At 42.0% G+C, this 19,340-nt stretch overlaps 1 protein-coding gene across 11 annotated transcripts in view; it reads right to left on the bottom strand.

The window, feature by feature from the left end:
- The window catches only part of LOC143987408 (sodium/calcium exchanger 1), a 688,674-nt gene that overhangs the window by 391,992 nt on the left and 277,342 nt on the right, over positions 1-19,340 (bottom strand). For all 11 annotated transcript variants that reach the window (XM_077486095.1, XM_077486102.1, XM_077486100.1 and 8 more), the window contains one exon: positions 9,048-10,884. In XM_077486095.1, coding sequence (XP_077342221.1) covers positions 9,048-10,849 — 1,802 coding nt within the window. In that variant the 5' untranslated portion in view covers positions 10,850-10,884. The remainder of the gene's footprint in view (positions 1-9,047; positions 10,885-19,340) is intronic.

Here is a 19,340-nt window from a genome sequence, read left to right as displayed (position 1 = left end):
TACAATGCTCCAATCAAATATCCTCAAGCATTTTTAAATTGGGCACTGTTTAGGATGTGTTGGACCACTAGAGGCCCAGATCACTGTGCAACGTGTAGGAGCAGTGGTCTGGGTCTTTACTGTGTCCCCAGACACAAGTCAATTTCATAGAGTAGTAAAGCACAAACACATTAAAAACTATAAACCTCTTATATTAAAAAAATATAAATATTCTTTACTTTTTATGGAACCTGACTGCACACCCCTATTAAAATATTAAGGTTCAGTTTAAAGGGCACTTTTGCCATCCAGGAGAGGGGATCGGGAGTTGGCTTCTCACTGTGACTGTAGTTTTAATTCCCAGAGTTGGGATTTAAATATTGAATATGAGTGAATCATAATGAAAGAATAGACGTAATGACGGGCAAACGAAATAAGGAAAATAACAAGCATCACAAAAAGTTGCCTTGAGGTTTATTAGATGTACTTTAGAAAGATTTCAGTTGGTCTTCGTGTGAATATAGAAATCATTGTTTAGTGTAATGGAAAATAAATTGTGCAACAGTTCTGAATTTTTAGAACAGAGATTTATTAGCTGCAAAAATAAGAAAAATCAGGGAGAAAAACAAGTCTGGAACGCCGTAGAGGCATTTCAAGTGTGTGCCAATATTGTCTTCATAATATCTTCTGTGCCTTGTATGATCTGAGCAAGCAGCAAACCTCAATATTTTGAATGTAACAAATAGTCTTTGTCCTCTTGTGAAAAACTGTCAGCATCCAGGTAGACATTGCCATTATTCAAGGTCTACATGACAGTTCGCCCAATTGAGGTTTTATGTTGAAACATTTCAGATAACATCTACCGGCCCACTGCAGAAGCTCCAGTATGATCCCCCATCCACCTGCTACAGGATGCCAGATCATTTACTGCTGCAGTAACTGAGCTCTGTTTACTGACTGATGGGAAAGGCTCCAATTTTTACCAATTTGTTAGATGCCCTACAGATTTCTGCTGTCTGTCAGCAGTTATAAACATACTGATGAAAGAAAAACTACTCTTTGTTATAAAGCACATTGAGGCTGCAAGTTCAAACCCTGACCTGGACCTTACGAGTTCTAAATGCTGCATAAGGAATGATAAGACACAAAGTCTCTGAGACCGAGGCAAAGGACTGTTATTTTGCACATTTTCAGAGCTATACCAGCTGCCCCTATGCTATGGCAGGTCATTAGAAGCCTCATTTCAAACAGCATTCGTGTGCTACAGCCCCCCCCCCCCATTTTGCTACAACATTATAACATTGTTAGATATATGAAATTATATCAGCATACAGTTATAATGTATTATGTATGTATATATTCAGTCTTATCTGATTCTCAGAAATTCTATGGGCCATGGCACCATGCCTGATATACGTAAAAGCCCCTTCGATAGAATTTTCTTGGCAATTTTGTTTAGGTAGGTCATCAGCCATCGTTCCTCAAAGCTCCCCTTCAACTGCTCAGCTTGGGGCATGTAGAACATGATAACACATGTGCATAGCCGATTTGTGCACACATATTGATTTTGATAGAAGCCAATTAACCTACCAGCATGTTTTTAGAGTGTAGGAGGAAACCAAAGTACTCGAATGAAAAAACTGAGAACGGTGAACATTCCTCCAATTTAATTGTAACTCCTGCAAATTAATCATAACAGTATCAAATCTACACTTCCCCTATCATCTGTGCCAGCAGTTGGTTTGGTCACATCACTACTGAGAATCATAGCCAAATCCATACTTGCATCTGATCAACTTATGATATAACCATAAGGCAGAAAGAATGAAATGAACAGCAATCAGCATCAATTAGTTTTGTAATAACTACTTGCTTTATCCTGTTTGCATTATATAATGCCATAATAATGATTCAGAGGCCTGCATTTACCTTCACGAGCTTCTACAAAACACGATGGTGTTGTCTGCACAATATAAACCAAAATGTTCAAATTTCCTAAAGCCAATGGGTATGCTATTGATACAGTTTTAAAGAATATATAGACAAAGGGTCTAAGTCTTCCTATCATAGTGCAGTCCTGTTACTCTAAGCCCTTGTACACACGGTCAGAGAATCTGTCGGAATGAGTCTTATCGGACCGTGTCGTCAGATAATCCGACTGTGTGTGGTATGCATCGGACTGATTCCGTCCGAATCTCCGTCCGACCCAATTTTCCAACATGCTGGAAATATTTCCCGACCAACTGGGCCGGACGGACCTAATCCGATCATGTGTAGAGCATTTTCATCGGACCAAGTGCCACGCATGCTCAGATCAAATTCCTACATCAAAGCTATTGGCTACTAGCCTGAATGTAGTCCCATCGTAAAGAAATTACGTCATCACGTTCTGAAAGATCAGATTTTTCGCCAACTTGGCCCGACCGTGTGTATGCAACAGTTTCGGACACAATCCGTCGGACTAAATCCGACGGGCAAAATCCGACAGATTTGGTTGGCAAAATCTCCGAGCGTGTGTACGTGGGCTAAGAAATGTCTTAGCTTAAGTATTACTTTACTTAATATGTGAAAAACTCTGATTCAACCCACCATAACAAAACTCTTATGCCAATCACATTCTTGCCCATTAAATGTTTTCTTGGCAGCCCCCTTTAAATTGGAAAACAAGCAAAAAACGTTTCTCTTAGGATTGGATAGACTGATAAAGGATTAAACTTTGTTTAGGTTTTTATGGCCATCTGTTTGCCCTTTTGTGGAGAATTGCTCTAACTTCCTGCCTCAACATACAAATGTCGTGAAAATCTCCCCATAAGGGTCAGAGACAACAATAAAGGAAGTTTTGAGCAATTCCTACTCCTGTAGTGTCCATGTTAGAGAAATCTCCCTTTCCCTGTCTCAATGACTAAAGAAAACCTGTGGGAGAAATATGTAGGCTGCCATTGCTGGCAACATTCTTAAAACGTTAGTTTCTTGGCTGTCATTTGTTTCAATAGCCACTGGGGTTGATTTACTAAAACTCGGGAGTGCAAAATCTGGTCCATCTGTGGATGGTAGCCAATCAGCTTCTAACTTCAGCTTGTTCAATTAAAGTAGAAGTTCACCCTAACACTAAAGTCTAAATCTACAGGGATCCACAATCTAAGACTAATGGGCGGCACAGTGGTGTTGTGGGTAGCACTCTCGCCTAGCAGCAAAAAGTACCACTACCTGCCTGGAGTTTGCATGTTCTCCCTGTGCCTGCATGGGCTTCCTCTGGGTACCACGGTTTCCTCCCACACTCCAAAGACATGCTGGTAGGTTAATTAGCTTCTGTCCAAAATTCGCCCAGGTATATGAATGTGATTTGGGGACCTTGGATTGTGGGCTCCTTGAGGGTAGGGACCGATGTGAGTGTTCGATGTATGTGTGGAGCACTGCGTTAATTGACTGCGCTATATGGGTACCTCAAATAAAATAATAATATAATATAATAGATGAGCATCTTAATGAGATACAATGTACAGGGATAGGGACAATAGTAGACACTCACTCAGGCTGAACTGGATTAACTGATGTCTTTATTCAACCTTACTAACTATACAACTATATAACTAATCTATCTAGACCTGTAAAGAAGAAAATTCTATACATACCTTTTCTGAAGCTGCTCTGGTCCAGTCCCACATTGAACTGTCAGTGGCGGCTTCACTGTGGAGGCAGCGACAATGGAAACCCCATAGTAAGTCTATGGGTGACGTCACTTCCGTAACTTTCATAGCCACTGTCAGCTGTGTCCTGCACACAGCATCTGCTGCTGGAGACTGGACAGGAGCGGCTTCAATTAAGGTGTGTACAGACATACCCCACTTTTAAGTACACAATGAGGTTTATTTACTAAAGCTTGAAAACTGAAAATCAGGCTCATAGAAACTAATGAGCTTCCAGGTTTTATTACCTAAGCTTAATTGAACAAGCCGAGGTTAGAAGCTCATTGGTTTCTATGCAGAAGTGAGCCTGATTTTGCACTTTCCAGCTTTAGTAAATAAACCTCATTGTGTACTTAAAAGTGGGGTATGCCTGTATAGAGATTTCTACTTTACAGGGCTAGATAGATTAGTCTAAGCCCTTGTACACACGGTCGGAGAATCTGTCGGAATGAGTCTTATCGGACTGTGTCGTCAGATAATCAGACTTTGTGTGGTATGCATCGGACTGATTCTGTCCGAATCTCCGTCCGACCCAATTTTCCAACATGTTGGAAATATTTCCCAACCAACTGGGCCGGACGGACCTAATACGATGTGTAGAGCATTTTCATCGGACCAAGTGCCACGCATGCTCAGATCAAATTCCTACATCAAAGCTATTGGCTACTAGCCTGAATGTAGTCCCATCGTAACTAAATGACGTCATCACGTTCTGAAAGATCGGATTTTTCGCCAACTTGGCCCGACCGTGTGTATGCAACAGTTTCGGACACAATCCGTCGGACTAAATCCGATAGGCAAAATCCGACGGATTTGGTTGGCAAAATCTCCGACCGTGTGTACGTGGGCTAAGATTGTGGAGGATTATAGATTTACAGATTTTAGTTTTAGGGTGAACTTATACTTTAAGCTTTGACTTAAAAAAACAAAAAACGAAAGCTATTTGGTTTATATGCAGAGGCACTGGATTTTGCACTCTACAGTTTTAGTAATTTAACCCCACTGACCTGGAACAAGCATGCAGTACATGAAGTCAGAGTGAAGTCAATCCTTACGTTACTTTTTATGGGTCAGTGACTCCAGTAATGGAACCATCAGGCCAACATGGCATGCAGGCAAAGGAGAGAAGAGGTTAGCATTGACAGCCCCTGTGGTTCTCTTGGCAGAGAGGTTAAGAGGCTCTTGCACTCCCATGCCTTAAGCCTAGTACACACAGGCCGAAAATTGGGCGGCAATGGCCGGTTCAACAGAAACTGGCCGACATTCGGCCTGTGTGTACTGGAATTTGTCTGACAGAAGTCGGCCATCCGGCTGGCTTCTGTCGAAGGGGCATTAATGGAAAAAGGTTGCTGACCTGCTCTCGGTCATCGCTCTCACACAATAGAACAGTCGGATAGTAAGTGCAGTGGCTCATATTGAGCTGTCATTTTTTTTTTCCATTTAGCCCTGCTGGGTTGAACGAAGAAAAACCTACTGGTGTGTACGAGGCGTTATCCAAAATAAACACATTTTGGCTGGTGTTCTACTTTTGCTTGAACCCTAATTTTGTGTTCCTTAAAAAAAAAAATCCAAAAGCTTTGTTGCAATTAATTCCACTGACAAACTAAACACATCAAGCTAAGCATTAACTACACTATATTGTGAATATAATATTCCCTTTTCCATTGCGTAAAGAATGGCTTTTGATAAATAATTATATTTCAAATTCCAGCGCTAAGCAACAGCATGGCAGCATATGCTCACTAACAAGAAAGAAATCAGAAACCCATCGCTGGTGCTTTTTTTTTTTTTTTTACAATTAGTGTATGACTTACAAGTGCTAAATGGTTTGTATAGGCAAGAGGACACACTGTCACCAAAAAGATCAAACCCGGCGATATACTTTAACTACCGCTTTACACTACAAAACACTCATTACCAGGTGTACATGCTATAAAAGCTCTACATAGACTACATTCCCCACAGCTGTTTATTTCCATGCACTATACAAGATAAGCATATTCATCAATGTGCCAATATATAATGAAGAGGAAATGTTTTAGGCTATGTCTTTCATTTTATCTCTCATTTCTGCTCAGTAAATATTTAAAGACTGTCATATTTCTTTGTGTTGGAAATGGCACTAATGGTGATGGCAAAATTGCACAAGAAAAAATTACCTACACATGAATCAATTCTAAAGCTAATCAGTGTGAGGAAAAAATATCTAAAGAGGTATTTACTGAAATAGAACACACCATTGAGATGGATGATCCTAATAATCAAAAACTAAACAAATAGCTGGTTCAATGTACAAGCAATGCAACTAACAGGAAAGCAAATTATTGCATTATAAAGCATCCCAGTCTACTGTAGGAGTGCCCTAGGGCATTTTTCCCTCTACAGGTTAAAGCTATCTATACACATATGGATTTTTTCTGTTCTGCCTCAAGGATGAACAAATTTTTCACTGCGGCCATTATATTTTGCCATCCTGCCTGCTGTGAAAATATGTGAACAGTGCCTGCGTCTGTTTGGATGCCCATGCTGTTCAGGCACCAATTTTTCAGTCTTGGGATTTCGGGCGGAAGGCGGCTGACAGGGCCATCCACTGAGCGAATTTTGGTTGGTTCATCAGCAACCTACTGAAATTTGCTCTGTGTATGGCCAGCTTTACATGAAGGGTCACTTTGCTCACATAAGGTTACATAGGTTAGAAAATGACATATTTGTATACGACCTTGTATGGCTAGAAAATCTGTTTACGGTAACTCAATAATAACTGCTCAGTTTTGTACCTTGAACATGTAGGTCTGATCACTTGCTCCCTTACGAACCCGCATTAAATATTTTGTGTCAGTAATATTTCATTTTACTTTAAGGCTTCATGTACACTGGCCTACATTTATCGCAGTTGCGGGCAAATGCCAAACACTGCAAAATCGTGGCCCATTTTTGAGACATTTTGCTTTTTCCCACCAGCTGGTCAAAACGTTCCTATCCTGAATGCGGTTCTTCTGTGTTCAGGAGAGGGAGGTTGAATCTCACCTAAACGCGGCAGCTCCTAAAATCTAATAAAAGCCTATGTGTACATTGACACATGCTTGTATGGAGTTAAGTTTAGGAGCTTTAGCCAGTGCCATCTTAAGAGCATTATAGGCCCCCAGGCAATACAGTGCACTGGGGCCCTGTCTACACAGTCACACACGAGAATGAAAATGCAAATTATCAATAATCATATTGTAAAGCGCTGCACAAACTGTTGGCGCTATATAAATCCTGAATAATAAGGCTATATTTACTGGTACTTCCAACAAAATCAGTATTTAAACATTAACACAATGTTTGGACAATATAACACAAGCTTGAAAAGCAAGAAATTGAAAAACAAGAAATCACTCACTTGCTGGTTTCTGCCTGGCTCACCAGTGCCCATCCATGCTGACCACTAAACTGACCTACCAGACCCCTACACTACTGATCCCCCTCCTGACACCTACACTGATCTCCCCGTCACATACACTGATCCCTCCTGACATCCACTTCCTTTCACAGTCCCCTACTTTCTGGTATCCCGGTCCCCTTTACAGCCATCTTCTTTTTTTGCAACAAACACAGTTCCCTTTATGTCAGTGCCCCCTCCCTTACCTTACACAGCAAGGAGAAGACAGAGGATGCGGCATGTCCGAGCGGAAGGCGGGAGCTGTTCAACTTTCCATGTAACAGACAGATGATTGGTTGCTAGGACCGCCCCTAGCAACAAATCACAGGCTTTTTAACTTGAAAAGTTTGACAGCTTCCGCCTTCTGCTCGGATATTCTGTCTTATACCTGCTTATTGTAAGGATGAAAGCGGCGGTGGTGGAAGGAGAGTTACACGGGAGAGAAGAGGACACCCAGGCAGGATGTTCAACATGTTCACCGTTGTCACTCTGCACATGCACTCCACCTGCCATGCACCCCCTCCAGCAACGATACTCTGCAGCATGCACTGGAACCATGCACATGCAGTAGTTGCAATGGATCCTGCCACCTTCCTCCCCAGCCAGCAGTCACAGTGTATACAGACAGTTTTCTATGTACTGGACGAAGGGGCCCCGCATATCTGTATCAGGGCGTGCGGCCGCAGTGAGAGTGGTGCTGTCAAATCTAAGCATCCCGACATCAGTGCTTAGATTTGACAGCTCCACTCTCACTGCGGCTGCGTGCCCCCTGGCTTGCCCACCAATAACTGGGTGTTTACACTTGGCTAATAATTCTACAATACAAATGCGAGACCCAGGGAGGCCCCCCAGACAAGTGGGCCCCCGGGCAACTGCGCAGTGTGCCCATGCAAAAAGACGGCCCTGGCTTTAGCAAAAAAAACACCAAAAGCTCCTTAACTCAAGTTTAGGAGCTGCCAGTGTAGGCTAGAGTACATGAACCCTTAATGTAGCTCTGGTATTATAATCAGACAACCCATCAACTGTACAATATATTAATTACTAAATACAAGCTCTTCAGCTATGGTTAAATGCACTCAGAATGGATTCTAAATTTAGATGCACCTATCAACTTCTTTAATGGCTCGTTCACACCACAGCAATTTAGTATGCCTTGTAGCACACTGTGTTGCAATTCACTGTTAACATGCAGTACCTTTTTTTTTCCTCTCTTTTTTCCCTCCAACTCATTTTTTCTTTTATGTGTTCCAGCCGGTTGTGAAGCATTATAGTGCACTAGAATACTCTCCACTGCGGGCAAATGCAGCTATTTGTTTCTTCTGACTGCTGTTGTGAACAGAAGCTGAAGGACATAAGGCAAAATGCCTTGTTCTCCAATTATCCAATGCTGCTGGGGTGAACGAACCCTGACTAAAAATTGAGAAATTATAATGAAAGGTTGGGGGAGGCATTGGCAACCCTAACTTTGCCTAGTGCAGAGCACAACATTCAGTGTTGAACGTAAACAGAGCAAAGAAACCTCCTTACTAAGATCCTCGCATTTCATGAAAAGTTGAAGGCCTGTCAAATGCTAAGTTCTATTGCATGAGACTTCTGGAGATGGTTCCTTCAACTTCAATCTAGAATAAAGTTACAGCATAAAATATACAAATGACTTAATTAACTTATACACAGTATGTCTGATTAAAAAAAAAAAGACTATAAAAGTGACTTCAGTAAATGTTATTCCCCCTCCTAAAAAAATATTCCAGTGGTTCAATTCAACATAGATTTTTTTCCCAAAAGAAAATGCAATTAAACACCATTTGATGAAACTTCATTTTACATTTAAATTTATATTTTAATTTAAAATGTTTCCTCACCCAACCTTAAAAGATTCTAGTATTGTAGTTAAACAAACATGGGTATATTTCACATCATAAGAATTCTAAAACTAAATTAAATTTGACTCTTGTACTTACACAATCTCATCATTTTGGAACTCCAGTTGACCACAGGTATCCTCAAAGTCTTCTCCTCCTCCTCTCGCAGTGCCCTCAATAGTTTTATAAGGTACAATAACAGTTCCTCGAGCTCCAGATGTTCTCAATACTTTCACCTCCATAGTGCCAATGCTCTCACTGATATGACTAACTTGCTCCTCAAATGTAAAGATGCCTGCATGATCATCATCAAATATAGTAACTGTGGCTGTAGAGGGTGATCCAAGACATGCAAGAGAAGCCACGTGATTAGATTCAAGGTTCACTTCGGTTGTCTCAGAGTTAATGCGCACATTGCTGAGGTGGACCAGGAAGTTTTCATCTTCTTCAAAAATGTCATCATCAATAATGCCAACCCTGACCTCTTTCTGTGTCTCACCAGGTTTGAAAACAACAGTCCCTTCAGTAAATTCATAATCTGAGCCTGCATTGGCAGTCCCATCTTCCGTTCTAAAATCTACAAATACTGTGTTGGTCAAATCACCACCTCGGCGAACAATGGTTAGAGCTACTGTTCCACAGTTCTCCAAGCACTGGTAAGTGGACTGCTCAAAGTAAATCTTGCTGATAGGATCATTTTCCACAGCTTCATTGTTAACTTCATGCATGCTGACTGCTTTCCTAGCTTGATCTGCTGCATGTCTCTTTAATATATTGCCAGCACCAGTCATCAAACGGGTGGCCTGGATGCGATAAAATGCTCTGCTTTTTTGCTGTTGACTCAAAACTTGATAGTTAGCCAATTCAATCAACTGTTCCATTTCCTTATCAGGGTGTTTTTGCTTCAGCTCCTTTAGGATCCTTGCCATATCCCTCCTAGCTTCTTCATCATCTTGGTCCTTCTCATCAACTTCCATAACTAATGAACCATCAAGGAAGTTTTCTGTGTGTGAGTTGAGAACTTTCCCATCCATCTCAATGTCTGCTTTGGATGATGGCCTTTCACCTTCTGTTTCAATGATCATTCCTCTTTGTTTTCCAGCACGATACCTTTTATAGACATACTTGTAAAACAACAACCTTCGGTCTGCAACCCAAGCAAACACTACACAAATTGGAAAAAAGAAAAAAGTGAGCAAACTTTCCCAGACTTCAACAACACCAGGTGAAAAAACGGACAAGATCATATATAGCCAAGTGTAGGCAAAAATGCTCCAAGCTGCAGTGACAAAAAAGACTCTGAGATGTTTTATCTTTCTTATTTCTCCATCAGGAACGACATAAACACAGAGAGCAATGATTATGAACATATTAAATGCAGCGCTGCCTACGATGGTACTTGGGCCAAGATCCCCAGCCTGAAAATTATGTCCACAAACTTCAATCACAGAAAGAAGAATTTCAGGAGCAGAGGAACCAAGAGCCATAAGGGTCAAGTTAGAAACAGTCTCGTTCCATACCCTCACTGTTGCCTTTGTGGTTTCGCCATTTGGTTTCTTGATGGTTATCTCTTTTTCTTGCGATGTAATGACTTCAATAGAAGACATGAAACGATCAGCAATAATAGATACCCCTAGAAACATGTAGACCATGGCAACAAAGTACACTGTAGCTCTTGCAATTTTATCACCGTACGATGGATTCTGCGGTTCCCAAATTGGCAAGATGACTCCTTCCTTGCAAATATAGGAACCTTCACAGTCTCTAGTTTCATTTAATGCCTCCGGAGCCAGTGTTGTTTCACTATAAATTGTTCCCGCATGGCACAAAAGAGGCACAAGTGCAAGTAGATGAAATCTAGCGGGAAAGGTAGATGCGCTGCTTAATCCTAGCATGGGCATGGCTAAAACAGATGTACTTCCAAACGTCTATAAATCTGAAATGACAAAAAAAAAAACAGTAAATTAAACTGAGTACTTAGCTAATAAATATTTTTTCAGAGAAAATACCAAAAATACTGTACATTTTGTGGATCTGTTGCCTTTTATATAAACCACAGCATTTGAGTACCAATAAGAGTGGCAAATTTTAGTTATCCAGACAGCTCTATATGTACCTGTGACAAGACCCTCATCATAACTAGTAGACCTCATATTTATGCCTCTTTTTAGTCATTTTTTTTTTCTTACTAGAGGTGCATTAAGGTGACACTATTATTAAAGACTCTTTTGAATTCAATCTTTGCTGTCTTGCAGATCTAGGCTGAATGCTGTTTTTTTTTTTTTTTTTAGCATGAAATAGATCCCTGTGTTCCAGGTTCTTACATTTCCCTGCTGTGACCTGTGCCATCCTACCAATTCACTATTGTGTCCCTGCAGTTCTGAAAGGATGCACTAGTTATGTAACGGCCGGTCAGAGTAAGCCCCGTGGGGAGACGCAGGTATCTGACATACTTAGAAATTTCAGATTCTAAGTATTCTAGTGGTGGGTGTAGCTATACAAGACAGCAGCTATTATATTCAACAAGGATGGTGCTAGTAAGTATTATTAAAGAGGAGTTTCCCTCAAGAAAAAGAAAAATTAAAAGTCAACAGCTACAAATACTGCAGCTGCTGACTTTTAATAATCAGACACTTACCTGTCCCAGGGTCCAGCGATGCGGGGGAACGAAGCCCCGCTCGTCCCCCCCCCCCCCCTTCCTCTCGACGGCGCGGCATTGCAACTGCGCGAGTGGCACCACGTGCCGTGATTGGCTGCGCAGTCATCTGGGACTTATCACGTGTCCCAGATGACTGACAGAAGGGAGGGGGCAGAGCTGGGAACTTCCTGTGCCGAGGGGAAGTGATGTCAGGAGACCAGGCACTGAAGGAGGCAGACCACTTTAATGAGACATGTTCACCTTGCCGGACAAAGACACAGTGGGGTTGATTTATTAAAACTAGAGAGTGCAAATTCTGGTGCAGCTTGTTCAATAAAGCTTTAATTAAAGAAATATAAAAAAAAATCTGGAAGCTGATTGGTTTCTATGCAGAGCATTTGTCTCTTTTGCCCTGCATTGACGAGGTGACATGGGGGTTGACTTACTAAAGCTGGAGAGTGCAAAGCCTGGTGCAGCCCCAGGTTCCAGGTTTTTTTTTCGTCAAAGCTTAATTGAACAAGCTGATTGGCTACTATGCACAGCTGCACCAGATTTTACACTGTCAAGTTTTTGTAAATCCACCCCATTGTCTCTTTAATGCACTTTAATGTCTTTAAAATCCTTGTTCACATTCTAAACACACATTTCTTTAACAAACACAACAGTTTCATTATCATTTGTTAAGGTTTTTGTAATAAAACAATGCACATAATAAGCGATTATTGTGGTCAATCAGAAAAATGGAGGGCGATTGCTGGACGGTTGTTATAGGTTACTGCAGAACGCGTGTTACTTTTGGCCTTAATAAATAAATCTCCTTATCTAATTTTCACTATAAACCACAACATACCAAAACAAACTAAAGCAATTATATTGTAATTGCTATCCACATTGTTCAGGTTTAAAAATGTATTTGATATTGACAAAGGCAACAACAAAGTATTATTGGATTTTCCCATGTGTACATCCACACATGAAAAAATTGCTTCATTAAACATGCAGACTAGAGAACCACAACTAAATATTGTGGTTTGAAAACATTACACAGCCAGAAAAATGAATATGTGGTGTTTTCAGTATTAATATTGAAAATCTAGCTATAATATACCTGTTTATAAAAAGAAAAGGAACAAAACACTTAAAGCAGAACTCCAGTCAAAAATAATAATAGTAATAATAATAATAATAATAATAATAATAATAAAAAAATATTCAAAAATAAAATAACCAAACCAGCCTTTTCTGTGATATTAAACTTTAACCTAGAGATTTCTCTGCCAGTACTTTTTCCTGTCACTAGATGTCCTTGGTCAGCATCATTCATCCAATTTTCTCTGAGCCCAGTTCATCCTGGTCAGCCAGGACAACCTGTGACAGGGCAGTGAAAGGACAGGGATGTGCTCATCTCTCTATCACTTTGCTTTCTCCTCCTATCAGCATGCTTCTTTATCAGCACTGAATGGATCCTTGTACTGCTTCTTTCGGTCATACTCCAGCCCTGCTGTATAAGGACTGCAAGAGGCTACTAGGTCAAATCCAGGTACACTGCTTGCATTAAAATGAACATATTGATGTATTCATGAATATATAGCTGCATTAATGCATTGTTCATGTTGTGCAATTCATTTGTGTCTTTTACATTTGCTTAGAGTTCAGCTTTAAAGTACATGTAAACCGTAACTAAATGGCATTTTGTTTGCTCAATTACTGTGTATCTAAAACTGTCATTTTTTAAAAATATATATACTTGTGTCCTCTTTCTTTCTCTCTTGTTACGTGTCTTAATTGATGAACTCCTGAAACCTCTTTGCAGCCACTTCCTGTCTACATTCAAGACTGGAGACTGCATGCCATTTTTCAGGGTAGGTTTCATCATGATGCAAACAGTGGACCATTGTTGCATAAGTAGCACCCTCTACCAATAGGTAGGTGCAAGTAAGATGATTTTACTAGGTGTATCCAGCACAAGCAAATTTAGGCAGGCCTATGCTGCAAGCTAGGGGGGCTGGGAGTGGTCAGGGTAGCTGTGGGCGTTACCACCTGCACTCAAGCTCCGAGGCGCCTCCCCTGTTTTCAGAGAGAAGGTTCTGTGAAAGGGGTCGGGCCTAGAACTGGAGTGGCAGGCAGCTTGTATGTGAGCCCTGACCAATCCCCATTGAGATTGGCAAGGGACAGGCCTCATATATAAGCTGAGGTGATTTTCTACAGGAGAGGAGAGTTGGCTGAGTGAAGTGAGGAAAGGCATGTTAGTCAGTTAGTCAGTCGCAGGAGGTCATCCCCATCTGGGGGGGGGGGGGGGTAGGCCGATTGCAGGAGAGGACCAAGAGAGCTGTGAGGGAACATTGCCTCTACAGGGTCATTGGCAATGTGGCAATGTCTCTGTCACCACACGGTCCAATGGCAGGGAACTCCTGGAGCAGAAGGGCAGGTGAAATTGGCGGTTCGCATGGTCCAGTCAAAGTTCCACCTCAAGGACTCAGGGCTGTTGGAAGTTGGTGAGTGTGACCACAGCGGGGCTGGAGGTGCCAAGGGCTGAAGTGTCAAGGAGTCTGTGAAGGGAACTCTGCTAGTACACAGTCACTATTGGAGTCTTTATCAATACACACGGTGGATAATGGGGAGTCCTGGATCAGAAAAGAGACTGTGGGGATCTGTGTCATGTCGATGCTGCCTGCGGGCACATGATTTGCAAGTTGGGCTGGCTGGGAACAGTAGTCCATATTTCCTAAAAGATATGCTTTTAACCCAGAGAGGTTCTGCGGGCCTCAGGCCCAGTGGCAGCAAGCAACCAGAGCCACAGTAGGGAGGCTTATTCAGAGTGGGCCCCTACTATTCAATAGAAGAGGATGTGTCATATTTCAATAAGTAACTAAGTTTATGCAGGAGGAAACAAGTGTACAGGAGGAAACAAGTTATGGAAAAGAGGTGAAAGAGATCTAAGACCATTGGGGGTTATTTACAAAAGGCAAATCCACTTTGTACTGAAAGTGCACTTGGAAGTGCAGTCGCTCTAAATCTAAGGGGTAGATCTGAGATGAGGGGAAGTGCTGTTGATTTTATAATCCAATCATGTGCAAGCTAAAATGCTGTTTTTCATTTTCCTTGCATCTCCCCCTCGGATCTACAGCGACTGCACTTCCAAGTGCACTTTCAGTGCAAAGTGGATTTTCTTTTAGTAAATAACCCCCATTGCTTTTTCACGGTCATTAGTGATGTCTCAGCCACAACACAGTCTGATGGGGGGGGAACTCTTAGATGGAATAGTCTGCAGAGGTTGAGCCGCAGGAGGAACAATAGTCTGCATGGAGATGCAGAAGGAGATTCATACCTAAATATGAACATTATATCTTCTGGCTCAAAATGTATTCAGAATGTAATAAATCCTTTAATATGATGGCAATAACTTATCCTATGGGCAGCCTATATTCCTAATCCCTAATCACCCTTGTACCCCCCAATAAAAACAACAAAATAAAAGCTTGCAAAAGACTGTTCATTGTCTCTGGAAGTGATGTATGAAGTCTGGCAGTGGAGTGATTTGGTGGATTGTTTGTTACTAGCTGCAACACCATGGCTACACATAATTAACCCCCCTAGCGGTAATCCCGAGTCTGGCTCGGGGTAGGAATATACTGACAGGAGCGGTAACCCCGAGCCAGACTCGGGATGGCTTCGCTCGATGCAGGGGAGGACACAGGGAGAGTTACTTACCTTGTCCCCTGGATCCAGCGATGTCCGCCGCGCTGTGCAATCGAGCCGTCCTCCACTCGATTCACAGTGCCGAATGCCGCCGAGCTCCGTTCCCTGCGACGTTACGGCGCACGGGAGCGGAGAACGGCGGCAATTTCAGAAAAGTAAAAACACACTAAACACACACAGCACTGTAATCTTACAGATTACAGTGCTGTATTAAAAAATACACACCCCCTTTGTCCCTAGTGGTCTGTGCAATGCCCTGCATGCACTTATATAATATAAATACTGTTTTTTACTGCCTGGAATTTGAAGATTGTCCATAGCAACCAAAAAGGTTAAATTTTTCAGTGTTTTAGGATTTTATTACATTATTGAATCATTTTTATTATTCTTTATTATATTATAAACCTTATCATACCCGGGATGTCTGCTAGACTCTGGTTTGAACAGATTTAAGAGCGTTATTCCTAAGAATTACAGGACTACAAAATAAAAGCCAGATTTCCATGCAAAATAATTGTACCGCTTTCAGCACCTAATTCCAGACTGAATCATACCGCCAGGGAGGTTAATGTATTTTTCGAAAAGACCAGTCTTTATCAGAAGCCTTGTGGGGTTTCACTTGTGGGGGTGAGATGTGTGTTAGTTACTTCTGAACTATACACTGTGCATTACATACAACTGACTCCTGCACTCTGCTTTACTTAATTGTGACCTCTGATCCTCGAGTTGCATATTACTGGCCTATGCTTTCTGCATTTTTTACTCCTGACCCCTTGCACAGTGCATTACATTCTTCTGATCCCTGTACTCTGCATTACTTACTCCTGATCTCTGCTCTGTGCATTACATATTACTAATCTTTGACCTCTGTTTTTCATACTACCAACATCTGAACTCTGCATCACTTATGCCCCGTACACACGATCGGAAATTCCGGCAGCAAAAGTCCGATGTGAGCTTTTGGTCAGAAATTCCGACCGTGTGTATGCTCCATCTGACTTTTGCTGGTGGAATTTCCGCCAGCAAAAGATTGAGAGCAGGTTCTCTATTTTTCTGACGGAAAAAGTTCCGATCGGAAATTCCGATCGTCTGTAGCAATTCCGACGCACAAATTTCCTACACATGCTCGGACACAATTCAACGCATGCTCGGAAGCATTGAACTTCATTTTCTTGGCTCGTCTTAGTGTCATACGTCACCGCGTTCTTGACGGTCGAAAGTTCAGAGAACTTTTGGGTGACCGTGTGTATGCAAGCCAAGCTTGAAAGGAATTCCATCTGAAAAACCATACAAGAAACGGAAATTCTGCTCGTGTGTACGGGGCATAACTCCTGAACTCCTGCATGGTACGTTACAATCTTGACCTCTGAACTCTGCATTTCATACTACTGACCTCTGGAATCTGAGTTACTACTGACCCCTGAAATCTTTATTACTGAAGGATAGTGTCAAGAAAATTGCTGCAAATCTAAAATCAGTGGAAGCTTAAGAAGGTGTTACATAAGGGGCCCTGTTACATCTGGGTCCTTGGGACTGGGTTACACCTGTATCCATAAATGTCATAAAAAACTCATATTATATAGTACTCCTGTGTAATACATGTAAAATCAAACAGACCTATGCCATATACCAGCATTTTTCAACCAGGGTTTCTTCTGGGTTCTTTAGGGGTGCCTTGGCAAAATGCCCAAAAAATTGCCCTAAATTGGCCAAAATTTGTCAACAAGCCAGCAAGTGGAAGTCTGCCTTTTTGTTACACAAAGTCACTGTTTTTTATTGTGCAGCATTGCAACCTTAAAGTGGTTGTAAACCCTTACAAACTACTTTGACCTACAGGTAAGCCCAGATTAAGGCTTACTTGTAGGTCCAAGAAATATCTCCTAAACCTACAGGATTTGGGAGATATTTACAAAAAGACAAGCACCGCTGTCTACGGCGCATGCGCCGTAGACAGCAGCGTGCAGGCACACTGAGCACGCTGCAGATCACGGTGATATGCCGCTCGTGTCGGCTCCCGTGCACATGCATGGGAGTGACGTCATCACGGCTCCGGTGAATCGGAGCAGCGAGACCTGGAAGTCACTCCGGGATCCATGGCAGCGGTGAAGATAAAGGAGGAGGACCACTTCGGGGGCTTCATTCTCAGGGAAGTTATTTATAATGAGCTAGTATGCTATGCATACTAGCTCATTATGCCTTTGCCTTGCAGGTTGCATTTTTTTTTAAAGTGCCTTTACTTCCTCTTTAAGCACTGTGCAGGCCAACTGCTGGATTCATAACAACCCATGATATCATTAGCTGATTAGGAGGATGTCAGATGTCTGCATTCATTTGCCCATTCTCTTCCTCTTGCCATCAGCACTGGGGTCATGTTAGCTGAGTGAGGAAGAGAAACAGAGAGAGGAGAAGCACTGGAATACTATTCAGTACCAGTGTGCAAAGCTCTATTTACTTTGTAAGAAAAAAAAAAGCACACTTTTGGGTGTCCTACATGTGCTGTTGCATTATGTAAAACAGGGGTGTCCAACCTTTTGACCTTCCTGGGCCACGTTGGAAGAAAAGGAATTGTCTTGGGCTACACATAAAATACACTAACAATAAGGATAGCTGATAAGAAGAAAAAGTCAGGCAGATCACAAGTTAACGATCACTAATATACATAATGTACCTATCTGAGTAATAAAAGCTGCCAGTTCCAACTTTTTCTTTATTCAAAAGTTCAAATAAAGTCTTGGCTGCATTTGGATTATAATTAGCCATAAAGCACAACCTAGATCTTATGCTGATTTCGACTTTGTAACGCTTCTGCTGGTTCACATACAGAAATCACAGCAGGATAAATGTCCCAAGAAAGTCATGACACAAACAGCGAACTGATTTCTACATAGGCAATATAAGGAGACTCTAAACTATTCTTTCCAAGTATGTATTCTAAGCCTTCTCTGAATTCCTTTTTATTGCTCCTGTGTGGAGAGGTGCAGCATGGTGCAGCGGCAGTAATTACACAGACTCTAGCTGCAGAGAACAGAACTTGCATTAATGCAGAATCCAGTAATTAACAACAAACCCGACCAGAAATGCTCACAGCAAGTAAAAGCAACATGTAGCAGAGAACATCTCAGATGTGCCCATAGCATCTGCCCTGAGGGGTGGAATGTGGCCTGGCTGGTCTGGGCCCAAGTGGGAAGGTCTCCAGGTAACATGTCCCTATCCATTCCCTACTCAGGAACCTCCCCCCTGGTGCTAATCACTGTCCCTGTCAGACAGGCAACCTGTCCATACACTAACCACACACAAAATGTGCACCAAACCTGGGAGCCAGGGCCTTAAATAGATTCTGCCTGATCCAAGATGGCTGCTAGAGTCACATGGAGCAGCAGCATCCAATCGGATAGCTTCCCCAGTGACCCTGGAAACCATAGAGCAATTTTGTACCTCTTGACTTCCTCTCCCTTGCAATGCCGCTGTGGTTGAGCGCCAACTGCAGTGGAGAAAATAGACTGTACCTGCCTATAACTGGGATCTGACTTCCGCTTAGATGGTGGCTACATTCGTTCCCAATGGTGCCACTGCCACTGTAAGAACGTAGCCACCCTCTCTTGCGTGGCCCCAAGATGGCTTACAGCAGGGATATGCAATTAGGGGCTGTTGGAAAACTACAAGTCCCATCATGCCTCTGCCTCTGGGTGTCATGCTTGTGGCTGTCAGAGTCTTGCTATGCCTCATGGGAATTGTAGTTCTGCAACAGCTGGAGGTCCGCTAATTGCATATCCCTGGCCTAGAGACTGTTGACTAGGAAAGTGCAGTACATAGAGCAGTGCTCATGACCACAACTAACATGCACTGCTTGTTCCAAGCAAACAAAAGTAAGGGGTGAGGAGAGGTTAGAATCTCAAAGAGGATGCTACCAGAAGGTAGAAAAGCACAGCAAATTTCATGAAAAATAGAATACGGAGCCATCACATATTGAATACATATGCATTATTTAGGCAGACTAAGCATATTATTTAGTGTCACTTTAAATATATCCTTTTGTATCTAATTCTGGAAGATAA

This window comes from Lithobates pipiens, unplaced genomic scaffold, assembly GCF_037356315.1.
Source record: "Lithobates pipiens isolate NorthernLeopardFrog02 unplaced genomic scaffold, aLitPip1_a1.2 Scaffold_18, whole genome shotgun sequence".
Taxonomy (NCBI): domain Eukaryota; kingdom Metazoa; phylum Chordata; class Amphibia; order Anura; family Ranidae; genus Lithobates; species Lithobates pipiens.
This window is presented reverse-complemented; position numbering and strand designations above follow the sequence as displayed.